The following is a 27,463-nucleotide window of genomic DNA, read 5'->3' on the forward strand; positions in this document are numbered from 1 at the left end:
TCAGTGGATTTCATGTGTCATTTTATGTGTTGCAGCTGATGCTGTGTGGGATGCAAGAGATCGACATGGCCGACTGGCAGAAGAACACCATTTATAGACACTACACCAAGAACAGCAAGCAGATCCACTGGTTCTGGCAGGTACGGATGGACACGCTGTCATTCACTGAGCACAACATGAGGCATAATGTTACAGGAACCCTTATCTGAACACACACACCTTCCTGGAGTACATGTGTGTTTCAGTGTGCCTCAGCACCAGTGGCGGAAGAAGTATTCAGATCCCTTACTTCAGAAAAAGTACTAATACCACACTGTGAAATTACTCCACTACAAGTAAAAGTCCTGCATTCAAAACTTACTGACGTGAAAGTACAAAAGTATCAGCATCAAAATGAACTTAAAGTATCAAAAGTTACACAAAAGTTACTCTTTATGCAGAATGGACCCACTCAGATTGTTTAATATATGCTAAATATATTATTACATTATTTGTATTGATGCATTTATGTATGCAGTGTTTTAATTTTGTAAAGACAGGGCTCATTTAACTACTTAATATACTGCTATAAGATCTAATAAAAAAAATCTAATCACTTTAAATTAATTTTATATTTTATGTTTAATCTCGACCTGAAAAGTAACTAAAGCTGTCAGCTAAATGTAGTGGAGTAAAAAGTACAGTATTTGCCTCAGTATGTAGTGGAGTAGAAGAATAAAGTTATATAAAATGGGAATACTCAAGTATCTCAAAATTGTACTTAAGTACAGTTCTTGAGTAAATGTACTTCCACCACTGATTAGCACTGATGTGAGTGTATCCAAGGATCAATGGAGGTGTGTTTTTTTTTTTTTGTCCCTCAGGTGGTGAAAGAGATGGACAACGAGAAGAGAATCCGCCTGCTTCAGTTTGTAACAGGAACCTGTCGACTGCCAGTTGGAGGCTTTGCTGAGCTCATAGGTACAGAACACTACTTTACACGCCACCACATCCATAACTGTTAGGTGTTATTGTCCTTTTTGTGAAGTATTCATTCATTCATTCATTCATTATCCTCAATTTGCCATCCCACTGTTTTGTTTTTTTCATGTTTGAATCGCAAAGTTTTTTTGCTTTTGTTATACAAATATGATGAAAATTAAAGCTCATATTCATAGAAATACCCTCTTTGTTTTCCTCTCGCAGGAAGTAACGGCCCCCAGAAGTTCTGCATAGACAAAGTGGGGAAGGAAACATGGCTTCCAAGAAGCCACACATGGTAAGCTGCTGTCTAATCTGTTAACATGGTGAACACTGTAATTAATATTTAATCTCGTTTAGCTTTTCTAAATGACGTTCTTCAAGACGAGGAAGTCTGTAAGATCCGAGTGAAAGCTCCGACTGCAGCTTTAAGCTTTGATCCTTTTTTTTACGGATCGTTTTCTGTGAAACCCTTGTGTGTTGGCAGGTCATTTAGACTAGAAACTGGAATGGCGGATACAGGGAGGCAATTACAGGATTTTAATCCAGTGAAAGGCCAGTGTGGAAAAAATTGCAACCATAAATGGTAGAGGTGGGGAAAACAATCGATATAGCATAGCATCGCGATATTTTGCATGTCTGTATTATATTGATCCATCGATATTTAGCGTTCTGGTGGGCTGTCAGTATTTTTGCCATTTCTGGTTTTTGTTGGAGGTTGTAGCGGGCTCACTTTTTGGAATATCCTGGAGTTATGGTATCATATGAAACTAGAAGATCTAAGGAATCTATAGGCACCATGTGTCAGGATAATGTGTTGGGAAGTTGTTGAAATAACGCTGCAAATTTTGGCTATTTTTTGGCGTTTCATGGTGATTTTCAAATCGTTCATGTGTCAGTGGTGGACTGTTCAGGGGTTAAATCTAGTTCCAGCAAAGTAAATACATTTAGTTTTAAATCAAACAGTGAATTGAGAAAATAACCTGTGAATGGACAATGAAACTGAATTGTCGATTAGGATAAAAATGAAATAATTATACAATGTGACTTAAATGGACATACAGTACAGACTGAACATTATTAGTTTATCATGGTCATAATATGCTGTTTAAATGGGATCCATCCAACTTTGATTACTCCTTTTTTAAATATTATATTATTAAATGGGGGTGTCAAACTGATCCTGATAGGGCCGCTGTTCTTGCAGGTTTATGTTACTGTCAGGCAGGAGCACATCTACAATCTACAATGTAATTAGGCAGACGCTTTTCTCCAAAGATTAGACTGAGAATTTTCTCTTATTTGACATTACAATTCTTGACTGAATTTAATTTTGTGGACACAAAATGCACTTAAACAGTTAAAACGCATTATAGTGTATCGCAATACTCACCATATCGCAAAATGCTTAAAATCATAATAATATCATATCATGACTCCGGTATTAGGATAAAATCATATCATGGGGCCGATACACTGATTCACACCTCTAATAAATGGAGTCAAAAACTGGTTTGACACAAAGAGGAATCACCCGTCTGTCTCCTTCTGTCTGTTTCTCCCTCACAGCTTCAACCGTCTGGACCTGCCGCCCTACAGGAGCCTGGAGCAGCTCAGAGAGAAACTCCTGTTCGCCATCGAGGAGACGGAGGGATTTGGACAGGAGTGATGCAGGAGACGGACCCCAAGACAGCTAAAGGACAACATTTAATTCAGTGGGATAGTTTTTTGTTAATAATAATATTATTTTTTTGCATTTGTTAATCACAGGGCTGAGAAATCATGTGTCATCTGTCGCCCCTCACCAGGAGGGGATCATGTCTGAGAAATGGGATAAAGTTGGAGCATTGAGACGAGACGCAAGAACATAAAGGAAGAGTGTGTATGCTTACACGTGTGTGAGTGTGTGTGTGTGTGTGTGTGTGGTTGCTCACATTAATGCCATTGTGTATATGCATATAAATGGTGTGTATGTCTATATGGGTTTGACAGGTTGGCACATACAGAGAATTATATTTGACTAGTCTCACCGCCCCACACATCCACCTCCACTCACTGCTTAGAAACGCACCAAAACCAGGCGACAGGATAGTTTTTAATGTCAGCAGCAACTCACGACAACGGCACAGCTACCCCACACATGGAGTATAACATATCTAGCAGAGAGAAATACATTTAACATTTTAAAGTGTTGAGAGTGACAGAGGCAGAGTGTGAGTGCATGTGTGTCTGTGTACGAGAGACAGAGAGCTGTTATCATGAACTAGTGCACCTCTGTAACAGAGGCTCAAAAGAAGAGATGTTATTTTTATTTTTTATTTTTCTGTTACTTGTGAAATCCAGCATTTTTCTTCTGTACATAACTAAAATAAATGAGATTTCAATCTTGAGTTGTGTCCATTTTTTTTTTGCAGAGGCAGTTTGATGCGATCTATACAGGGTTTAAAAAAAACAAAAACAGAGTAAACACTGTTTTCAAACCAGTGGTGGAATGTAACCAAGTACATTTACTCAAGTATTGTACTTAAGTACAATTTTGAGGTACTTGTACTTTACTCGAGTATTTCCATTTTATGTAACTTTATACTTCTATTTCGCTACATTTTACAGGCAAATATTGTACTTTTTACTCCACTTCATTTAGCTGACAGCTTTAGTTGCTTTTTAGGTCGAGATTTAACATGAAAAACATGATCAATTTAAAGTGACTAGGCTTTTTTGAGCCCTATCTTGATCCACCCTGTATTGGCCAAAATTGGAACGCTGCATCCACAAATGCATCAATTATAATAATTATGTAATATTACTGGAGCATCTCAATAAATTAGAATATCATAGAAAGTTTGTCAGTAATTCAATTCAAAAAGTGGAAATAACACATTATATAGATTGATTACACACAGAATGAAACATAATTAAGGCTTGCATTTAATAAAGACCTTAAATTCAGTGTCTCAAACATTTTTAATATTACAAAAGACCAATTTTAAAAGTATGTTTCATATGGAAATTTTGGCCTCTGAAAAGTATGTCCATCTATATGACTACTTGGTTGGGGCTATTTGACTTGAAATACTGGAAATGGACTTTTCCATCATATTCTAATGTATTGAGATGCACCTGTAAATTAGGAAATATATTTAACAATCTGAGTGGGTAGAAGTACTTTTAATTTTGATACTTTAAGTACATTTTGATGTTGATACTTTTTACTTGTAGTGGAGTAATTTCACAGTGTGGTATTAGTTCTTTTACTGAAGTAAGGGATCTGAAAGGTTCTTCCACCACTGCTTGTGTCCTGATGAACCAGTTCTATGGTGTTCTCCATCACTGCTGTCACCAACTCTCTAACCAAGCAGTCTGCTCCACAGCAGTGTGAGCAGAGAACAGAGAAGCTGAGTGGTCCCTCTACATCAGGGATGGGCAACTGGAGGCCCGGGGACCGCCTACGGCCCGCACCCTCACTTGAAGTCGCCCTTAGTACAACTACATGCATTTGAGCATGAAGTCTTTAAAGTGCAGTGTAAAAATGCACAAAATTACCTCTTGCAATTAATGTTGGTCTGCTGTTATTGCACTGAAAAAAAAAATCACAGTAAGTGGTTATTTTTTATTTGCTTCAAACCTTTTGTATTCCTATTTATACTGTTAAACATGCTTTTGAGCATGAAATATGTTAACTTACCGCACTGTAAACATATTTAAAATTGCAGTTTTATCATATCTGGTTAACCCTCCTACCGTCCTTCCGGGTCAAATTGACCCAATCTGTTTTGACTATTCCTTCTTTCCTCCCTCCTCCTGCCTTCCTCTCTTCTTTCCTCCTTCCTTCCTTCTTTCCTCCCTCCTCTATCCTCCTTCCTTCTTTCCTTCCCTCGCCCCTTCTTTCTTTCTTTCCTTCCTTTCCTCCATCCTTCCCTTCTTTTCTTTCCTCTTTCCGCTATCTCCTTTCCTTTCTCTCTTCTTTCCTTCCTCCTGATTTCCTCTCCTTTCCTCCTTCCTTCCTTCTTTCATCCCTCCCGCCTCCATCCCTTCCTCTATCCTCCTTCCTTCTTCCCTTCCCTCGCCCCCCCTTTCCTTCCCTCCTTTCTTTCCTTCCTCCTTCCTTTCTGCCCTCTTTCCTTCCTTCCTCCCTCATTTCTGCCCTCTTTCCTCCATCCTCCTTCCTTTCTCTCTCCTTTCCATTCTTTCTCCTTTTCCTCCTCTCTTCCTTCCTTTCTCCATCCTTCTTTCTTTCCTCCATCCTTTTTTACTTCCCTTTGCGTCCTTCCCTCTTCTTCCTTCCTTGACCCGAGGACAACAGGAGGGTTAAGTGAACGGTCCTATATGAGGCCCTGTGGCAGTGTCGATTAAAAATTGTGGCCCCCTCCAGCATTTAAGTTGCCCATCCGACAGATGGGGGCTGCTCTGTGAACTGCAACTTTGGCCAGTGTTTGTGCTCTTTTTGGTCATAGAAGAAATTACGACAGTTTGGAGCAAAATCAGTTTCCACTTTTACGTAAGAGATGGAAGTGTATCCACTGAGCATAAAGAGGCTCAGTGTTCTCATGCTGGCCGTTAGAACGCTAGCTGCTGCCAGACAGCAGGCACTGCAGCGTTTACAGAATGGTGCCACTGATTTGACCAAGAGACTCAGTGTGCCAGTCAATATTTGACCTGCATGTCTGAGAGAGAGAGAAACAGTAAGGGTAGAGAAAGCACCACATGACCTGAGATGAACCTGTAGTCACACCACAGATCTTCACTGTCAAAAAGTGAGTGCGGCATAAATTTGTGTAATATTTCTGAATTTACTGGAATATTTAAAAAACAGTTTAAATCAGTGTTTTGACTATACTACTGTGATAACTCAACCTATGGTCTTTACCAGTGGTGGAAGAAGTATTCAGATCTCTTACTTCAGTAAAAGTACTAATACCACACTGTGAAATTACTCCATTACAAGTAAAAGTACTACATTCAAAACTTACTGAAGTAAAAGTACAAAAGTATCAGCATCGAAATGTACTTAATGTATCAAAAGTAAAAGTATTTGTTAGGTAGAATGGTCTCCTCAGATTGTTTTAGATATATTCTAAATATATTATTTAGATTAATATTGTGATGGATTTATTCAAGCAGTGTTTTCATTTTTTATAGGGCTAATTTTAACTAAACTAAACGAACTAAAACTAATAAAATGTGTAATCACTTTAAGTTTATCATGTTTTTTATGTTAAATGTGGACCTGAAAAGTAACTAAAGCTGACAGCTAAATGTAGTGGAGTAAAAAGTGAAATGGTTTTTTTGATAATGATTTTGGTTATTATCAAGAAAACCATTGGAAATGGCTAGATATCAGCTGTTAAAGGAATCTCTTATGAGCTATTTTTGTTGTTATCATTATATTTGTCCAAATAAATGTACTTTTAGCTGTACCAGGCATTAAAATGAACAATAAAGTCAAGAAAACAAGGGTGGTCTAATAATTTTATCCATGACATTACCCTGTTAAAATAATCACCTAACTCATTTTTTCAAGTTTTGCAGGAAACACAAAAAACTTCACCAAAAGTGTAACATATGACATTTATTGATCATTTCACTCAAAAAGGATGTAACAAAGGATGGATATTGGCATAGTAAATAACACTGTGTGTACATTATGTAACTTAAGAGAAATAAATGACTTTTTTTTTTTGAACATGCCTTTGTGACTTAAGCAAGATATGGTAACACTTTATTTTGAAGGTGTCTACATAAGAGTCACACAAGCCTGTCAGAAACATGACATGACAAGTATCATGAGCATTAATGTTACTTCAAAGTGTCATTAATGTTCATGACACATCCCATGTCATGTTTATGACACGCTCATGTCACTCTTATTTAGACGCCTTCAAAATAAAGTGTTACTATATCTTGCTTAAGTCACAAAGGCATGTTCAAAAAATTGCCTAAGTCACATTTTATTTTGACTTAGTCATAATAAATCCGCTTAAGTCACACACTTGACATAGGCCATTATCTTAAAGGGGTAAAATCACATGATCTGATCAACTGAGGATGTAGACGTTTTTACCATAGGTGACCGGCGTCATGAGGAGAGGATTTATGCCACACAAAAAAAGACAAAAAAATGACTTAAGCGATTATTTTTAGTGTGAAGATATTAGAGCGCAGATCTAAAGTTCAAACTCCAGATCAGTGGGTGGCGGTAATGCGCCCGAAAGTTGTTTTCTTACCTCTTAAAAATAAAAGAAGAAACTTAAAGAAGAAGAAACTGAAGCCTTCCTTGCAAACCACCTTGTTGGGTGAACCTATTCAAGAATATTATTAGTGTGACTGTGAGTGTTTAAAATACCTTTAACTTTAAATGATAAAACATCATATTTGTGATGCCGGGCTGCCTCCACCAACACCTCCCTGCTCGGTTTAACATGATTGACGCGGATGAAATCGCCAAGTTGTGCTACGAGCGTTTCAACAAGCTCCCCCGGAGAGGGAAGCCTGAGCCGAGCAGAGAGTGGAGCCTGCTGGCCGCCGTGGTTAAAGTCACCCGGTGCTCTGAGTCAGACACAGGTGGGACAGCGGCATGACATAACGCTGCATCATAACAACATGATTTATGTTCTCTTTATGTCAACAGTCTTCTCACAATCAAGCAATTTTTGTTCTCCAAAACGTCAGTCATTTGAATAAGTAAGCAAAGTATCTTTAACCCTCAGGAGTCCCCAAAAGCGTCAAAGCACGACTTCTTCATGACGTCATGACGTAAAAACAAAGCAGCGTGGAGCACTACTGTAAATTTACCTCTAAAGTTCTGGCTGTAAACTCCATTTTTTGAGGCCAGTTTCAGTTTGATGATGATATACCAAGTAAAACTGGAGACGAGGTCCAATATATTTAGTATTAAATGATAGAACTGGTTGTAACCCTCTTATGTTATATTGGCAACCTTTGTTCACATTTGCAACATTTCAAATTCTTTATTGAGCATTATAGTGTTTTAAAAATAAAAAAGATTAAAAATCACATTTTATGTTGGACTAAAGGACTAAAACAGACACAAAATGACTAAAAAAAGACACAAAATGACCAAAAAAAGACACAAAATAACAAAAAAAAAGACAAAACAAAAGACACAAATGACCAACAAAGACACAAAATGACCTAAAAAAGACACAAAATGACTAAAAAAGACACAAAATGGCAAAAAAGACACAAAATGGCAAAAAAGACACAAGAAAAGAAACAAATGACCAAAAAAGACAGTAACTGAAGCTGACAGCTAATTGTAGTGGAATAAAAAGCACAATATTTGCCTCAAAATGTAGTGGAGTAGAAGTATAAAGTTACATTAAATGGAAATATTCAACTTCATTAAAATTGTACTTAAGTACAGTACTTGAGTAAATGTTAAAACTAAAACTTAGTTACTTTCCACCACTGATGTGGACATCGTTATTATTTTTTACTTTACCATTTCATAGAGAATAAACGTTCAGACTCAACTTGTCATATATAAAGTAGTGCGAATAATGATAATATTTCATAATAATAATAATAAAAATAATCATTATTTTTGTGCTTCCTTGTTAAATGACGTTAAATTAGTTCAGTCCAGGTTAGTCAGATGTGTTGTACACATGGAAAGCAAATTCATTTATAAAGTAAAATTAAATAAATTTAAAGGACAAAGTTTAAATGTAAAGTATGAAATCATTTTCTGCAAATTATTATTAATTATTTCGGCCATACAAAGTGGCCGCTAAACAGCATAAAAATCAGAACACAAAAATGAAGAAATAGGATTTTAACATTTGTAGATTAAGAACGCAACTGTTAAAGCATTAAGACATGATATATAATAAATTGTGTTCTAATATTTTTTTTTCTCTCTCTTTAAGTTAAGAAGGAGGTTATTTCCCTAGGAACTGGGACCAAATGCATTGGGCGGACTTCTATGAGTCCCAAAGGTCTGTCTGTCTGACGGTTTCATACCGTAGATCACAACAAATACATTCTCAACATGTGGGACACACTGAAATCCAATACAGCCTGTGAAAGTACAGTGTAACTAATTTCACCAGTTTGTCTTCACTTCTTAAAAACAATCTCTATTTTGTTTGTCTTGTTAGGTGAAATACTGAATGACAGCCATGCAGAAGTCATTGCTCGAAGAGGAGCTATCAGGTGTGTACTTGTAATCATTTTTGTGTGGGTCCCTAATAGTTTGTTGGCTCTGGAGAACTAGATGGGGGTTTAGGCTGCTCAAATATTGTGTGTGTCTATTTCCAGGTATCTGATCCAGGAGCTGCACAGGGCCGTGAGTGGTGGAGACAGCTCTGTGTTCAGTCCAGCCGATCAGAAGGGGAAGTGGAGGCTCCAGACAGGAGTCTCCTTCCTCTTCTTTACCAGCCACACTCCCTGTGAGTACAGCACACTCCCAGTGTACCCCATACCACTGGGGCTTTAATGTAAGCTGTGTGTTTTATCTGAAGTAGTGCATGGTTTCCATGATTACTGAACTATTGTTTTATTCTTCTTGGATGTTTTTTTTCTCCTTTGCAGTTTCTTTTTATTCGAGATCCTACAAAAAACAGCTGTTGTGTCTTGTGTTGATCTAAATCAGGGATGGGCAACTGGAGGCCCGGGGGCCGCATACGGCCCGCACCCTCACTTGAAGTGGCCCTCAGTACAACTACATGCATTTGAACATGAAATCTTAAAAGTGCAGTGTAAAAATGCACAAAATTACTTCTTGCAATTAATGTTGGTCTGCTGTTCTTGCACTGAAAAAAAAAATCACATTAAGTGGTTATTTTTTATTTGCTTCAAACCTTTTGTATTCCTATCTTTCCTGTTGTACATGCATTTGAGCATGAAATATGTTAAGTTACTAAATTGTGGCCCCCTCCAGCATTTGAGTTGCCCATCCCTGCTCTACATGTTGTGTCAGATAGGGCTGTCATGATAACAACTTTTTTAGGATGATATAGTCTCCCAGAAACTATCACGATAAACGATAGTATCGTTGATGTCATTTAAGGACCATTTTATTTTAATTTTAAAAAATTGCAAGTGTAATGTGGAAAATAGTGGGGTGGCATATTTAACCTATTGTTCATTTTTTTGATAAAAGCACCAAATTTGGTACACATATAGCTTAATATATTTCGAAAAAGACTGGATATTGGGCCATCGCATATTTGCATTCTGATGACCATGGCCGGCAATTTTCCAAAATGGTGGCTGGCTGTTACAAGCAGATAGAACCTGGGCCGCCTCCAAGCTGCTGTTTACTTGTTTACAACACCACAAATATTAATAACATAAAAATTCAAGTGAAAATAGGTTTTTTGACAATGTAAAAGAATAACAAATTAAAGAAAATGCAACAAAATGTTGAGATTGCCTCATGTTACAGTAATAAATGGAACCCCTTGGCATTCTGATGGTCCGCCTGCGGTACATTGGGCTCATCGGCCAGCTGGCGGGCTGAGAGGGCTGTAGCGGGTTTAATTTTCACATCTATCTTATGAAACTAGAAGATCTAAGGAATCCATTGGTAAAAAGCATGCCAGGATATCACATCGGGAAGTTGACGTAATATGGTGGAAAGTGAGGCTATTATTTTGCTATGCAATTTGGCATGACGATTTTCAGAGCGGTCATTTGACCTCTGACATCATGATGTCTGAATGAAAATGGGCTCTATGGGTTCTCACAAGTCTCCTCTTTACAGACATAAAGAGGGGCCTACTTTATGTTGATAACATGCAGTTTAAGAAAAAATGTTATGTTCTTAACCCGGATAAACCTTAATAGGTTTATTAGATTCACAGTGCTAGGCTGCATCTCAAATTAATCTTCAGGTTTACAGTTTTCAGATGATGTACACCACTTCAATGTGGCATTTACTGTTCCTCCAATTGTCTATACAATGGGGCGGGAACTTAAAGCGGTTTTAACCGTAGCACTTGCAAGTACAGTTGCGTATTAACAGGCCACGTTACATTGCTGCAGTAAATGTAGTGACACCATTAACTATGATACTTAAGTCATTTGAAAACAACAGTGTAACACTAAAATCTCCCTGCTCTCAGCATTCATTACCAAATTACATTCACATTTAGTCATTAAGCAGACGCTTTTATACAAAGCGACTTACAGAAAAGGGAAACAATCAAGGTATAGTGTGATAAGACCCATTAGTGCAGCAACAAGTGCTAGTGACGATACTTTAAGGAGTAGAGTTGTCGTGTGGTGCTAGGAGAGAAGGTCGTCTCTGAAGAGCTGGGTCTTCAGGAATTTTTTTAAAGGTAGAGAGGGACGCCCCCTGCTCAACGGGGAAACGGTGGAAATTGTGCTTTTTAACATTACTGTAGACGAGAGCTTACATCGCAATGATATAGAGGATAAATAAAGATAAATACAGTGGGGAGAACAAGTATTTGATACACTGCAAATTTTTCAGGTTTTCCCACTTGCAAAGCATGTAGAAGTCTGTAATTTCTATCATAGGTACTCTTCAACTGTGAGTGATGGAATCTAAAACAAAAATCCAGAAAATCACATTGTATGATTTTTAAATAATTAATTTCCATTTTATTGCATGAAATAAGTATTTGATACATCAGAAAAACAGAACTTAATATTTGGTACAGAAACCTTTGTTTGCAATTACAGAGATCAAACATTTCCTGTAGTTCTTGACCAGGTTTGCACACACTGCAGCAGGGATTTTGGCCCACTCCTCCATACAGATCTCCTCCAGAGCCTTCAGGTTTCGGGGCTGTCGCTGGGCCACACGGACTTTAAGCTCCCTCCAAAGATTTTCTATTGGATTCAGGTCTGGAGACTGGCTAGGCCACTCCAGGACCTTGAGATGTTTCCTACGGAGCCACTCCTTAGTTTCCCTGGCTGTATGTTTTGGGTCGTTGTCATGCTGCAAGACCCAGCCACGACCCATCTTCAATGCTCTTACTGAGGGAAGGAGGTTGTTGGCCAAGATCTCACGATACATGGCCCCATCCATCCTTCCCTCAATACGGTGCAGTCGTCCTGTCCCCTTTGCAGAAAAGCATCCCCAAAGAATGATGTTTCCGCCGCCATGCTTCACGGTTGGGATGGTGTTCTTGGGGTTGTACTCATCATTCTTCTCCCTTCAAACACGACGAGTGGAGTTTAAACCAAAAAGTTCTGTTTTTGTCTCATCAGACCACATGACCTTCTCCCATTCCTCCTCTGGATCATCCAGATGGTCATTTGCAAACTTCAGACGGGCCTTGACATGCGTTGGCTTGAGCAAGGGCACCTTGCGTGCACTGCAGGATTTTAATCCTTGACGGTGTAGTGTGTTACTGATGGTTTTCTTTGACACTGTGGTCCCAGCTCTATTCAGGTCATTGACCAGGTCCTGCCGTGTAGTTCTGGGCTCATTCCTCACCTTCCTCATGATCATTGATGCCCCACGAGGTGAGATCTTGCATGGCGCCCCAGACCGAGGGAGATTGACCGTTGTCTTGAATTTCTTCCATTTTCTAATAATTGCACCAACAGTTGTTGCCTTCTCACCAAGCTGCTTGCCTATTGTCCTGTAGCCCATCCCAGCCTTGTGCAGGTCTACAATTTTATCCCCGATCTCCTTACACAGCTCTCTGGTCTTGGGCATTGTGGAGAGGCTGGAGTCTGGTTGATTTAGTGTGTGGACAGGTGTCTTTTATACAGGTAACGAGTTCAAACAGGTGTAGTTAATGCAGGTAATGAGTGGAGAATAGGAGGGCTTCTTAAAGAAGAACTAACAGGTCTGTGAGGGCCAAAATTCTTAGTGGTTGATAGATGATCAAATACTTATGTCATGCAATAAAATGCAAATTAATTATTTAAAAATCATCTACTGCGATTTTCTGGATTTTTGTTTTAGATTCCATCACTCACAGTTGAAGAGTACCTATGAAAGAAATTACAGACTTTTACATGCTTTGCAAGTGGGAAAATCTGAAAAATCAGCAGTGTATCAAATACTTGTTCTCTCCACTGTATATGAATATACCATGTCCCAGTTTTCACCACAATTAAAATAATAATAATTGAATATATAAAAACATGTTTTTCTGCGCTTAATCAATGTATTATTGTCAAAACTGTTGCATGTGGCTCGACTGTTGATGTGTTGATGTGTTTGTTTGCTAGCAAGTAGGGGCATATTAGGCTAGCTGTTCAGTGATCCCCCAAAGTGGATTTGTGATTTCTTTTCCAAACTCCCCTGAGCCAGAGAGAGAGAGAGAGAATTCCTGATAATGTAATAACCCCGATAATGTAATAAAAATCTGCACTTGAGTCCATTGAAAATGTAATAAAACCCGATAATGTAATAACTTCCCGATAATGTAATAAAGCGCATTTCCCAATAATGTAATACACTTTTTACCAAACTTACGTTGCGAAAAATTCGTATTCTGTAGAGAAAAGTAATAGCACACCGATCCCGATCAAACTGCACATTTTGATATATAATTTGTCCTGCAACTCTTCAAGTTGTAGGACTAGTAGCGGGACGAAATTGGGTCCGGAAGAGGAAGAAGAAAAAATTTGCCCCGAGCACTGGTCCCTACAGCTATTGCTGTATGGGACCAGTGCCCGGTGCGATTGCCCTGAGGCCCTAATTATCGTGACAGGCCTAGTGTCAGGGACTTTTGTTCTTGTCAGACAGCTTTACTCAAAAGAAATATCACTATCAGCCCCCGCAAAGCTACAGCGGAACTCCCCATGTTCCCATGTCGATGGCATATCCAGGAAGCAACAATCAGTCTGAAACATGTTTCCTGTTTCCAGGTGGTGATGCCGCCATCATTCCCATCATTGAGAGCCAGTGTCAGCCTTGCCCTCCTGTCACGTCTTTAAAGTGCCATGAAGGAAGTGATGGAAGAGAAGGCCTGAAACGGGAAGCTGAGGAACCGTGTGAAAGAAAAAACATTAAAGTGCCTCGTCTGGAGGAGGAGGAGACGGTGACGACAGATCAAGACTCATCTAAGACTGAAGATCACTCACAGAGTCACGGTGCAGAAACGCCTGTCTCAGCAGATTCAGCACAGCTGGAGATAAAAACCAGAGCCCCCCCTGACAGTACAGGGCTCCATCCACAGGTCCCAGACATTCACAGAACGGGGGCCAAGTGTGTCTCTGGTGGCCCGGCTGACCCTCTGCTCCCCGGGGTGGGCTACCACAGCACAGGGGTGCTCAGGTTGAAGCCCGGGCGAGGAGAGCCGACGCTGTCCCTCTCCTGCAGCGACAAGCTGGCCCGCTGGGGGGTGCTGGGCTTCCAGGGTGCACTGCTGGCCCACTACCTGCAGGAGGCGCTCTACTTCACCACCGTGGTGGTGGGGAAGTGTCCGTACAGCCAAGAAGTTATGCAGAGAGCTTTGGTTACAAGGTAAGGAGTGATGCAGAAAATGAGCTGATAAATAAACTAAATGTAATTTTAATATCTTGAAAATTTGCACCTTGTATAACCTGATAATCTAATAAATTCCCGATAATGTAATGAAAATCTGCACTTGAGTCCATTGAAAATGTAATAAAACCTGATAATGTAATAACTTCCCGATAATGTAATAAAGTGCATTTCCCAATAATGTAATACACTTTTTACCAATAATGTAATAAAGTATAACACCAAGCACCTTTAGATTTCAAGAAGCTGTTGAATGCATTCGTGTGTCATGGATAACTCGTTTGTGAAAAACGGATGAACGGGTCAAAAGTTAATAAACATTCAACTTTGACCTGTTGGTGGCGCTAGAGCTCTTGAGCTAGAGTTGATACACAGTATCACCACTTGAACCCAAGTAATGGGTGGTCTGCTGTTAAATTATTACAATATTGGGGAATTATTACATTATCAGGACTTGCGAAATGAAGGCTAACCTGATAATGTAATAACCTCCCATTATTGTTATACTTTATTACATTATTGGTAAAAAAAAATGTGTATTACATTATTGGGAAATGCACTTTATTACATTATCGGGAAGTTATTACATATCAGGTTTTATTACATTTTCAATGGACTCAAGTGCAGATTTTTATTACATTATCGGGGTTATTGCATTATTGGGAATTTATCACATTATCTGGTTCTACACACCTTAATTTACTAACATAGACAAACGATTAACCACTTTTACAGTTTAACTCTTGATTGGATATTGAGAAAGAGTCATGAGGTATTTTTTTAAAGCCTTTCTTGTTAGTTTTGTGAGTTTTTGTGTCAGTTATGCTCAGTGAGATTTGTTTGTGTGGGTCGTTCATCACTTTAAACTTTAATAGATGTCTCCTTTGCGAGAAATCTGTCGCTGTTACTTTTAAGTCAGTTTTGGAGTATTTAGGAGGTATTTTTATCGTAAGTCTTAGGGATTCAGCAGACTTTCCTGAATGTAGTCCTCCTCTACTCTGCAGGTGCTCCCATGTATCGGACCTCCCTGCTGGTTTCTCTGTGTGTGCCCCTGTGCTGCTCCAGTCCAGCCTGGAGTTCCCTTTCAGCCTGGCCCAGACTGAGCTCCAACACCGGGCCGGGCAGGGACGTATCTCCCCCTGTGGAGCAGGTGGGATCATCTCACACACACACACACACACATATCCATCTGAATGACAAGAAAAGAGCACTAATGCTGCTTTCAAGTCATATGGGATTTGCCGTTATTACCAGTTTCCCGACTTGTAAACAGCATTGTCGTGTGTTTTTCGTACTCAGCACCAAAAATGAAAAACATTCCCTGAGAAGATTACATCAAACCGATTATAAAAGGAAATTTGTGAGTCTCTAACACTCAGTAAAAACATGGAAAACATTTACTTGTAGACCAGAGAAAGGACATGTGGGAAACAGCAGGATTTAAAACGGTCACAAATGCAATGGCACCGTGTAAAATCCTCCACTGGAGGTCCACTTCTCCCTGGCTGTGCTCCATGAGGAGGCCCCTCTCCTTCCCACAGAGCTTAGAGATGCTGTGGAATTACCTCAAGAGAGCCGTTCACAGCATCCTATCCATATGGCTGAGCTGAAGCAGTTCTGTAAGGAAGAATGGCCCAAAATTCCTCCTGAATGTTGTGCAGGTCTGATCAGCAGCTATCAGAAGTGTTTGGTTGAGGTTATTGCTGCCAAAGGAGGTTCGACAAGTTATTAAATCAAGGGTTCACTTACTTAAAGGAAAGGACCCTTCTGAGTACTGTTGCATAGTCATATTGATGCTTAATTGGTGCAAAATCCACACAGAACACTATTTTTATTCCAGCTCAAAAATCACTATATTGGCCTCCATATTGGTAACCTGTAATGTTTCCTTTCTCATCTGTATTGGTCTCAAAAATCCCACATTATTTGGGCTCTAATCGGTGCTGTTTTGGTTTCCATATTCCATCATTGAGCAGGCTCTGGTTGACTGCAGGTAAACAGTTCATGTAGAGAGCAAAAGGAACATAATTCCTACCTCAGAAGTCATAAATTCATCAAATGTTTCATCAAGTGTTTGAAGTTTTGCTCTCTAATTGTGTTTAAATTGTAGCCTGGGTATACCCAGCTCGATTTCATTTCTATCTGCCAAGGGGTCTGGCAACCAGAGAGGTTTGTTAGCCCTGTTTTAGGGATCCAATCACAGAACGGAGAGGGACGGCAAGACGATGACGCGTACTACCCGGCAGACGGAAGCTTGTAGTTTTCTTACGGATCCAACATGGCTGCAGCAGACGCAAAACTCTCTTTAGCTGTAGATGGTGTTTTAAATAGTTTAGAGCGAAAGTTGAAAGGCGAAAGGTCTCTCTGCGGCTCCGCTGTCCCCCGGCTCGTAGCCAGATCACCGGCGTTACGGTAGCGGGGCTAATAGCGGTAGCGTTACCGCTATTAGCCCCGCTACCGTAACGCCGGCAGCTTGTTTATTGCCCATAAAATCAGTGGATGTGTGTGGCTGAATGACATGAGGGGGAATAAAGCGTGAAAATAAATAATCTTGCAGAAAGCGAGAACTGGAGAAGCAAAGCAGCAAACAACACTCTCTCACAGACACACACACAACAAACATCAATTTTTGTCGCACTACTACATCATCTGGTATAACTGATCTGATTGGCTAAGAGCTACCTACAGACGCTTTGATAGACATTCTAAGCGTCCAATAAACGGCTCCGGAGGATCGTAAACCACACCTCCTCTACGGAGAAATGAACGGCTGGTTCCCAGACTAGATCTCATTTGAGATTAGTCTGGTGTTAGCCAGGCTATTTAAATTGTGTTTTAACTATGTTTTAATTGTCTTAAGTTCCCCTGTCTTATTTCTTTGTTTTTGTCTTCTGTAAAGCACTTTGTGATCTTATCTGTGAAAAGTGCTATATAAATAAACTTTACTTACTTTCAGCCATAAGCTGGTGTAATGTGACGGAGCAGCCACTAGATGTCACTGCCAACGGTTACAAACATGGAGTCACCAAGAAGGCCCTCGGCACAGATAAAGCCAGGTAGAGCCAACACTCTCATCCCGTCACACGCTATCATAAGTAACTGAATGTTAGAACTACAGGCCATTAATATATACCAAATGTAATCAATATTTATGGATTTTTATGTCTTAAGGTCTCTTCTGTGTAAACTGGAGATTTTCCATTCCTTCCTGTCTCTGGTGGCAGCCACTGACCCGTCAGCACTTCCCGATTCCCTCAGGTAACAAACAATAGGCTCTTTCATTATGTCCCTGTGGTTTTAAACAGCCTCAAACTGATTTCAGGCAACACACATAAAAATAATGAAGATCTCCGAGCAAATAGTTGGCCTTCTTCAGTTTGTCCTTCTGGGTGACTTTCATCTCATCTTTCATTAAAACTATCAATGGAACTAAATAATGTTAATGTGTCACAGTCACAAGTAACCAGTGGTGGAAGAAGTATTCAGATCTCTTACGTAAGTAAAAGTACTAATTGCACACAGTGAAATTACTCCACTACGAGTAAAAGTCCTGCATTCAAAACTTACTGAAGTAAAACTACAAAAATATCAGCATCAAAATCTACTTAAAGTATCAAAAGTAAATCGTTATGCAGAATGGATCCACTCAGACTATTTGATATATTCCAGATGTATTATTTGATTATTAGGGACCGAGCACTAACAGTGCAAGGACCCTATTGTAATTGAAGGGATTCTTATTATTATTATTCATCTCCCAAATGAATCGCCTTTTTGGGGCCTTTATCATATTCAAAAACTCCTGATATTTGGTATATACATAAATCTCTTGTGAAATTTACGTATTCTAGTGGTCGTGGGAATCGGTGTGGCACAATGGCTCACCAGCGCCCCCTACAAACTTTTCTACCGTGAAGGCATTACTCCTACCCATTAAACCCTATCCACTTCTAACTTGGTCAGTTTCATCATGAGGCCTTTGGGATGAAACGTACTCAAAATCTTGACAGACCGTCACACTATATGGGCGTGGCATGGCAACAAAATATGAAAACACGAGACTGTATAACTTGACTATACATTGTCCAATCTGTCCCTAATTTCTCACACGTGATGAGGGTCCACCCCTGAACACACCCACATGTCAATATTGATACACTGTCATAGCGCCCCCCGCTGGCAACAGGATGTAACAACTTTTATGCCTAGCCCCAGCAGCAGGTTTCACGTAGAGACACGAAATTTTGTACACAGGTGCTTCATGTGGAGACGCACCAAAAAGCCTCTTGGACCCATACCTCAAACCCTACTGGAAGGCCGCCATCTTGGTTTGAAAATCGCACTTGTCATTGTTTTTGGCCTTTTCCAGGTCGCATACTTTAACGAACTCCTCCTACAGATTACCCCCTATTTACTTCAAACTTGGTCAGTACCATCACAAGGTCTTTGGGATCAAAAGTTGTATAAATCTTTACCGACGGTCACACTATGTGGACGTGGCATGGCGGCAAAATATGGCGTCTCGCCACAACACACGAGACTGTATAACTTGACCATACATTGTCCAATCTGTCCCAAATTTCACACACGTGATTAGGGTCCAGCCCAGAACACACCCACGTGTCAATATTGACACACAGTCATAGCGCCCCCTGCTGGCAACAGCAAGTAACTTGTTTTATACTTAGCCCTTGCAGTAGGTTTCACGTAGAGACACGAAATTTGGTACACACGTGCTTCATGTGGAGACGCACCAAAAAGCCTCTTGGACCCATACCTCAAACCCAACAGGAAGTCCGCCATCTTGGTTTGAAGATCGCACTTGTCATCGTTTTTGGCCATTTCCACGCTGCATACTTTAACGAACTCCTCCTACAGATTTCAGCCGATTTACTTCAAACTTGGTCAGTACCATCACAAGGCCTTTGGGATCAAAAGTTGTATAAATCTTTACCGACGGTCACACTATGTGGGCGTGGCATGGCGGCAAAATATGGCGTCTCGCCATAACACACGAGACTGTATAACTTGACCATACATTGTCAAATCTGTCCCAAATTTCTCACACATGATGAGGGGCCAGCCCTGGACACACCCACGTGTCAATAGCGACACACAGTCATAGCGCCCCCTGCTGGCTACAGGAAGTAACATGTTTTACACCTACCACAAGCACAGTGGTAGGAGACACGCAATTTGGTACACATAGGGACTGAGCCAACAGGGCCGCGTCCGACATGCCCTCACCCGACGTGCCCTACCCCGACGGCTCCACTCTGCTCGGTCCCGTTCAGTCCTGCTTGCAGGCCTAGTTATTATTAGGGCCTCGGGGCAATCGCACCGAGCACTGGTCCCATACAGCAATAGCTGTAGGCAGTAGTCACTAGTAGGCACTACTGTTATACTGTGCATTTCTTCTTATTCCTCTTCCGGACGCAATTTCGTCCCGCTACTAGTCACACTAGACTAGACAAATTATATATCAAAACGTGCGGTTTAATCGGGATCGGTGTGCTATTACTTTTCTCTACGGAATATGAATTTTTTGCGACGTAAGTCGCGAAAAACTGCCCAAAATTTTGCATTGAAATGAATGGGACGGCCGAAAGAAAATGAGCAAAAAAGAACATTAATTGAAGATTTTCAGACGTCTCCTTCTCCAGCATAATTTCACCTAGAGACTCCATTTAAACTTTAAACAGTAGACACAAGTCTTGTGTATTGGTGTATTACTTTGCGTTTCGATAGGTCATATAGTTTTTTATCAATCCCTGTTCAATGACCATGATCATTTTTGGAGAAATTCTGAGATTATAATGGGTGTGTATTGCACGGAATGTTCGTGTCAGAGTGTGTGATGTCATCGCTCAGAGTGTAGAGGGAGAGGTAAAACTGTCAAAAAATAAATTTGAAAACTGCGCTCCAGGCCGCAAATTCCACTCTACAGAAATAATTTATACATAGGAAACATAGGAAAATTTGTCTTCTCACTCACAATCCTCTGGTAAAGCTGTCAGAGTTATAGTTTGGGCGTACGACGCAAAGATGCGCCACCAAAACCACCAACAGCCTCATTGGGTCCCATATTAAAAACGCAGGAAGATTTCGGAAAAGGTGAGATTTAATTGTTTTTTTAGATCGCTCTAACAAAGCTATTTTTTCATTTTTCTTAAAAAAAAAACATATGTAGAGGTTCAGGAAGAACTCAGGACGCTCAAAGTGAAGTCGGATCAATAATAGGTATTATGGTTTTGCCAAAAATGCTTTCTGTTCGAGGCCAGAAATTTCACTCTGCCCACCTCTGGCTGCTTTCACGCACACACACACACTGGTCATTTAATGTAATAACAGTTAAAGATACACGCACGCACACACACACTGGTCATTTAATGTAATAACAGTTAAAGATACACGCACGCGCACACACACACACACACACACACACACACACACACACACATATGCGCGCGTAAGCGCGCACACTCCTCCAGATACAAATGTTTCACACACACACATTTTGAGGTTAAAGGGCATAGGTTGCTGTATAAATAAATACTTGAAGAGGAATAGTATCATAACATTACTAGTATTAATTGTTTGAAATCTCTGAAGAATCTCATCATAGTGTACACACACCGGCAGTAGCCCCCGTGGCCCTTTCAAAATTTCCCCCAGAGGAAATTTTCTAGTTATTATTATTATTGGAGCATTTATCTAAGCAGCGTTTTACTGGTGTCAATGAAAGGCTCATTTTAACTATTTAATATATATATTGTGTGTGTGTGTGTGTGTGTGTGTGTGTGTGTGTGTGTGTGTGTGTGTGTGTGTGTGTGTGTGTGTGTGTGTGTCTGTGTGTGTGTCCGTCCATCCATGTGTATGTGGCTGGATTGTGCTGGAATCAGGTTATCTGCTAAAATGCTAATAAACAGAGAGACTACTGTTCTCCCTCTGGAAAGGAAGCTCAGCCATCAGAGAACACACACACACACACACACACACACACACACACACACACACACACACCAAGCCCCAGTATACAATGAAAACATTTTATATGGTATGTCTTGTAAAAGGAAACACCTGAGGTCAGGGAGTGTCTCTCTTTGTCTTCATTTGTAGAGTTGTGTGTGTGTTAGACAGGACATAAATCATCAAATAAGGCATTTGGCCATTAAAGATCCAGAATTTCCACTTTTTTTTGCAGAACATTTTGTTCCTAATGCAGTGAGTGACTTCTGTAATCTGATTGTGGAGTGGAGGATGCCAGTCTTTTAACAGCAGATTTGGCAGAGCAGAAAAACGCAGCGGGTACTAATGAAATTGATGATGGCTCTGGAACTGGTGATGTAGTCAAGTCAAAGTTTATTTATAGAGCACATTTAAAAACAACCTCAGTTGACAAAGTGCTGTACAGTTATTAAAATACCATAAAATCATACACAAATATAGTAATAAAAGAACAATGAAAACAATAGAATAATACTAAAACAATAAAATGTTAATAAAAACAGATGTAGGAGCAGGTTTGCTTATTAGTGAATATCAGAGAATATTTATATCAATAAACTCTGAATAAGATTATGAATAGGAATTATAATAATGTGATACCACCCTGGGATACAATATTTATCAGTTATCAATCACCGAACCACTGTATCACAAAGGGATGTTAGGAAACTTAAAATGTAAATATTTAAAGATTGTTTTCCATCTATAAGATGAACAGTGAAGGGTCAAATCCAATCAGTGGTGGAAGAAGTATTCAGATCTCTTACTTCAGTAAAAGTACTAATACCACAGTGTGAAATTACTTCACTACAAGTAAAAATCCTGCATTCAAAACTTACTGAAGTAAAAGTAAAAAAGTATCAACATGTACCTAAAGTATCAAAAGTAAAAGTACTCGATATGCAGAATGAACCCACTCAGATTGTTTTATATGTTTAAATATATTATTAAATTTTTGTTGTTATTGGTGCATTTGTGTAAGCAGCGTTTTACTGCTGTCAATGTAGGGCTCATTTTAACTATTTAATATACTTTATGTGGTTTAATTATAGGATAAAGAAATAATTTATCTTAGTCGGTGTGACTGCTCCATATAATTTATTTTAATTATTTATGTTAACTGTGTTTAAATGTTGTAACTTGTCACTTTTTATGCTGCTTTCTTGGCCAGGTCTCTCTTGGAAAAGAGATTTTTTAATCTCAACGAGACTTTTACCTGGTTAAATAAAGGATATATAAATATATATAATTTGTAAACATGCGTAATCCCTTTAAATTGATCATGTTTTATGTTAAATCTCGACCTGAAAAGTAACTGAAGCTGTCAACTAAATGCAGTGGAGTTAAAAGTACAAGAAGAAGTATAAAGTTACAAATGTGGAAATACTCAAGTAAAAGTAAAAGTACCTCAAAATTGTACTTGAGTTAGTAGTAAAGGAGATAGAAAGTAGAGCAGAGAGGACCCTAAGGGGCTGCAGTCTGACACAATAACATTACTAACCACCACACCACTAATGAACCCAGCATGCAAAGTTGCCTTTGTTGGCCGTGGCTCTGCTCTTGTAGCCAATATGATGCAGCTTATTGGCTTTAGGCGCGGTGGCAGAAACTAACCAAAGTAAGTCCCAACAACATGGGACAACAAAATAAACATAATATGATAACCACAGAGAACAATCAGCACACAGTGATTGAGGTAATTCAAAACAGCAGCAAACAGAACTCTGTTAACTTCACAACAATACAGGAAAGCTTACACAAGAATTAAACTTCCAGTACCACACCATTATTTACCTGTCTATGCCCAGACAAAAACCTGCCACTAGAAATCAACCTGAGATAACTTCAGGTAGAGATTAATGTGTTTTTGTCTGTCTGGTATGTCTGGAGTTTCTTTAAGCTCACACAACAACATGGCCATTGTTGTGTAATGGCAGACTGGTCCTCGTATGGCAGCGGCGGGAACAGCGAAATTTGACTTCATTGAAAGAGAAGAAGTAGAAATAATTCGGGATGCAGTATATTATCGGTATCGGCCAATATTGGCTTAAAAATGAACTGTCGGACATCGGCCAACACGCCGATATCCACCGATATAATAAACTGATTAAATAATGTGCTGCTGCTTACTTGATTAAATGCACAACCTTGGCGCCTATGTCTGTCATATGTTTGGAATTTTTTATTGTTTGCACATCACCTCTCTGTTGCACCTTAAACACATGTTTACTTATTATGTCAATTGTGAAATTGGCCAAATTTGCCCTGATTGTGGGTATTGTTATTGATTATCTCAGGGAGAGCATCATCTACGTTTTAAGTAGGATGTATCTTTTTGTATTTTATTTGAAAGCAATTGTCAAAAATAAGTATGCAGTTTTAAGCATTAAGTATTTTTCTTATTTTGCACAAGGAATGAATATTACATAACAAATGTGACAAGAGTATGCACCATAATACTGTATGCTAATTCCAGAGATGAAGGTCTCTGCAATTAGTTGTGCGGGGAAAAAATATCGGTATCGGTAATCGGCTAAATGAGTTGCCAAAAATCGTCGTATCGGATATTGGCAAAAAATCCAATATCGTGCATCCCTAGAAATAATCTGTTGTTCCTGAATTGTCATGCAGTCTGTATCATCTGCAGGCAAGGTGAGACTGCTGGTTGCACAGCGATCTTTGTCAGCATCCAAACTAGGGATGCACGATATTGGATTTTTTGCCGATATCTGATATGCCGATTTTTTACAACTCATTTAGCCAATTACCAATACCTATATTTTTTTCCTGCACAACTAATACCCACAATCAGGGCAAATTTGGCCAATTTCCCAATTGACATAATAGGTAAACATAACCTGTGTTTACTGGAAACATGTGAAAATCAACTGTACAGCAATTAAACCCAAATTGAATAAAACTACATGTACCTTACAGACTGCTGCTTAAATTCAAATTTAACTTAAAACAGGAGCCCAGTATGTGAAGGCTCAATCTGCACTGTGCAAACAAAATCACAAAAAGTATAAAATATAGTATACAAAAAAATATAAGCAGCTTCAGTCCCTAATCATCCATCCATCCATCCATTTTCCTCCACTTATCCGGGGCCGGGTTGCGGGGGCAGCAGGCTAAGCAGGGCATTCCAGATGTCCCTCTCCCCAGCCACAACGTCCAGCAGAACATAAATAGATAGGTGGGCTCAAAATTTGTTAAATGTGAGTAATAACTGGGTTCTTCCCCTTATGTTTTTTTTAAATGTGTATCTGTTCAGTAGATCAGAGCTGCAGACCTACTGGGACTACAAGCAGGCGTCCCAGTCCTATCAGCAGGCCCGGCAGCAGCTGCACAGCCAGGCCTTCCCTCTGTGGCCACGCAGTGACCGACATCTTCTGCTCTTCCAGTGAAAGCCCCCTTTCCTGGAACCCCACTCTGCTGCTAAAAATGTCATTGTCAAGGTCCAACCTGCCTGTTGGGTCAGCTGGTCAATGAAGTCTGGACAAATACTTGAGCTATATCTGACACCTCCAGGATGTAGCCCTGCTCCCTCATGCTGTTCATAGAGGCTCAGTGTCCTCAGACGATGGTTTTATTTGTGTAATGTGTGTAACATGTCACTACAGCTGGCTGGTGTTCATGTTGTGAAAACACAGCTGGATGTACCTGTGTGCGAGTGGAAAATGTTTCGGGTTCGACTCTCAGCCAGTCCTAGTTTAAATGCTCTGGTTTTACCCCACAGTCTAACTCTAAGCATGCTGGTCGGTAGAGGTGTGAATCAGCAGAGGCCCCACAATACAATTTTATCCCGATACTTGAGTCACAATACAATATTATTGTGATTTTAAGCATTTTGCAGTATGGTGAGTATTGCGATACGACTGTTTAACTGTATTTTGGGTCCAGAAAATTTAATTCACCATGAAACATCAAGAAATAGCCTAACTTTGCAGCGTTATTTACCTTCCCGACACAATATTGCACGCACATGGTGTCTATACACTGTAAAAAAAAAAGTAAAATCTGTATAATTTACGGTAAAATACCGGCAGCTGTGGTTGCCAGAACTTCACTGTAAATAATACAGTGAATGGTTTTTCTGCTGTAAATTTAAATGTAAATATCAGCAAAAAATACATGAAATTTTATATTTTTACAGCAAAACTGTGTTTTCTACAGTTCATGACAGTAAAAGTTTTGTGCTAATCTTTGATTTACAATGATTAAGTCTACTATGGTGATGTACAACTTTTAATTTTATGCCCTAATTCTGATGCAATTTGACAGTGTTTTACTGTTATTTCTACTTTTTTATTTACAGTGTAGATTCCTTAGATCTTCTAGTTTCATATGATACTAGTATATCCAGTATATTCCTAAAAGTGAGCCTGCTGCGGCCTCCCGAAACAAAAACAAAATGGTAAAAATACCGCCGGCGCTAAATATCGATACTTGGCGACCATGAGTCGATATAATATTGCCACGCAAAATATTGCGATAGTATGCTGTATTGATTTTCTCTCCCACCTCTAGTGGTCAGGTGGACTGAAGACACATGGGTCTGTATTCAGCTTCCTTTTTTTTTTTTTTTTTTTCGAAATTAGAATCAGGTTTATTGCACAAATATGCTCATAAATGTGACTTTGGCTGTCAATAGTTACATTAGAATATCATGGAAAAGTCCATTTCCAGTAGTTCAAGTTAAATAGCCCCAACTAAGTATTGAGTATATAGATGGACATACTTTTCAGAGGCCAACATTTCCATATTAAACTTTAAAATTGGGGGTTTTTTTGAGACACTGAATTTTAGGTCTTCACTAAATGTAAGCCATAATATTAATCATATCAATAATCATAATTAAGAGAAATTAAATAAATTAAGACATGAAATGTTTCATTCTGTGTGTAATGGATCTATATTTAAAGTGATATTTCAACTTTTTGAATTGAATTACTGACGTAAACAAACTTTTCTATGATATTCTAATTTATTGAGATGCACCTGTAATAGTTAATACAGCAAGTACGTCGACTGCAAACTGGACACACAGCATGTAGGTCTCTGGCCTCTGGGTGCAAATGTATAATATTTGAAACTGACTTTATGATCCATTCATAGCAGCTTTTCTACAAATTTCCATGGTCAAAACTTTTTTTTTTGTCACAACTTTTCCATGACTTTTCAAGGACCTATAACAAAATCCATTCACAACCATTCACAACTTAGAAGTACACGAACAGAACTGTATTGGAAACTTTCTCCAAATGTTAATAACTGTGTGGAAATAAAAGGGAAACCTTTTTCCAATCTGTATTTCTTTTTTTTTTTGTTTTTTTTAAAGTTTTACAAGCACTTCTATCAGCCTGGCACTGGTCTGTATTCAGCTTCCTGTCAACCAGGATGACCACGCTGTTTCCGATGCATGTTGGAATAGATTTAAATTTTCTGGGACACCTAAGTCACTCATAAAGACCCAGACTAGAATACGTTGTGAACAGTAAGGTCCTTCATGGAAGACCAGGCACCAGTTTTATGTGGGACTGAGGCTCAGTTGTGTTGTTGCTTTGGCTCAGCAGATTCCACTGACAAGTCATGACTCACTTCAGCTCGGCTAACACCGAACAGCATGTTGCAAGTTACCATGTGGAAGCCAACCATTGTGTATTAAATGTCATTCTCAATCCACTGCACTAAAGGTCTTGCTCTTTTAACTGTTTCTTGTACTGTGAGCGTTCATTTAATGCCTTTTATGTTAACATTTTTATTAAATGAGGTAAATGGCATCACATCCAATACTTGTAAAGGTGTCAAGTTTGGACCAACTGAGCAACAAACCAACCAGCTGTGGGACACTGCCATTTATGCTTGGCTGGTGCTGGTATTATGTCGTTTATGGCTCTACAGGGAGTTTTTTAAGTCCAGGGAAAATTACCCTGATGGTGACATCAGGCTTGGGTTGGCGACTACAAACTTTTAAAGAAATAAATACTAGAGTTATAAAGACAGACACAAAGAATAAAAGATGACAATAACCACACAAAAACCCCTTGTAATTTA

At 39.4% G+C, this 27,463-nt stretch overlaps 2 protein-coding genes across 5 annotated transcripts in view; both read left to right on the top strand.

Annotated features, from left to right (window-relative positions):
• The window catches only part of wwp2 (WW domain containing E3 ubiquitin protein ligase 2), a 56,098-nt gene extending 52,748 nt beyond the window's left edge, over positions 1-3,350 (top strand). For all 3 annotated transcript variants that reach the window (XM_059335646.1, XM_059335648.1, XM_059335647.1), the window contains 4 exons: positions 36-140; positions 864-960; positions 1,186-1,258; positions 2,530-3,350. In XM_059335646.1, the coding sequence (XP_059191629.1) occupies positions 36-140; positions 864-960; positions 1,186-1,258; positions 2,530-2,629 (375 nt within the window). In that variant the 3' untranslated portion in view covers positions 2,630-3,350. The remainder of the gene's footprint in view (positions 1-35; positions 141-863; positions 961-1,185; positions 1,259-2,529) is intronic.
• Positions 3,351-7,217: 3,867 nt separating this feature from the next.
• adat1 (adenosine deaminase tRNA specific 1) lies at positions 7,218-27,117 on the top strand. Of its 2 annotated transcripts, none has more exons than XM_059335004.1 (9): positions 7,218-7,521; positions 8,850-8,918; positions 9,081-9,135; positions 9,241-9,371; positions 13,780-14,377; positions 15,403-15,548; positions 17,355-17,454; positions 17,570-17,656; positions 24,681-27,117. In XM_059335004.1, the coding sequence occupies exons 1-9, from the start codon at positions 7,338-7,340 to the stop codon at positions 24,811-24,813; spliced, it is 1,503 nt and encodes a 500-aa protein (XP_059190987.1). In that variant the 5' UTR covers positions 7,218-7,337; the 3' UTR covers positions 24,814-27,117. The 2 variants fall into 2 exon arrangements, with proteins under 2 accessions (XP_059190987.1, XP_059190988.1); XM_059335005.1 differs by having other exon boundaries at positions 24,684-27,117.
• The last annotated feature ends 346 nt before the right edge of the window (positions 27,118-27,463 follow it).

The sequence above is a fragment of the Centropristis striata genome, chromosome 6, assembly GCF_030273125.1.
Source record: "Centropristis striata isolate RG_2023a ecotype Rhode Island chromosome 6, C.striata_1.0, whole genome shotgun sequence".
In the NCBI taxonomy this organism is placed as follows: Eukaryota; Metazoa; Chordata; class Actinopteri; order Perciformes; family Serranidae; genus Centropristis; species Centropristis striata.

Bases quoted from the DNA above. Each gene is read 5' to 3' on its own strand.
- adat1 (XM_059335004.1), top strand. From the start codon at position 7,338: ATGCCGGGCTGCCTCCACCAACACCTCCCTGCTCGGTTTAACATGATT. The intron at 8,919-9,080 runs GTCTGTCTGTCT...TTGTCTTGTTAG, and splicing joins GACTTCTATGAGTCCCAAAG to GTGAAATACTGAATGACAGC. The intron at 15,549-17,354 runs GTGGGATCATCT...ACTTACTTTCAG, and splicing joins TATCTCCCCCTGTGGAGCAG to CCATAAGCTGGTGTAATGTG.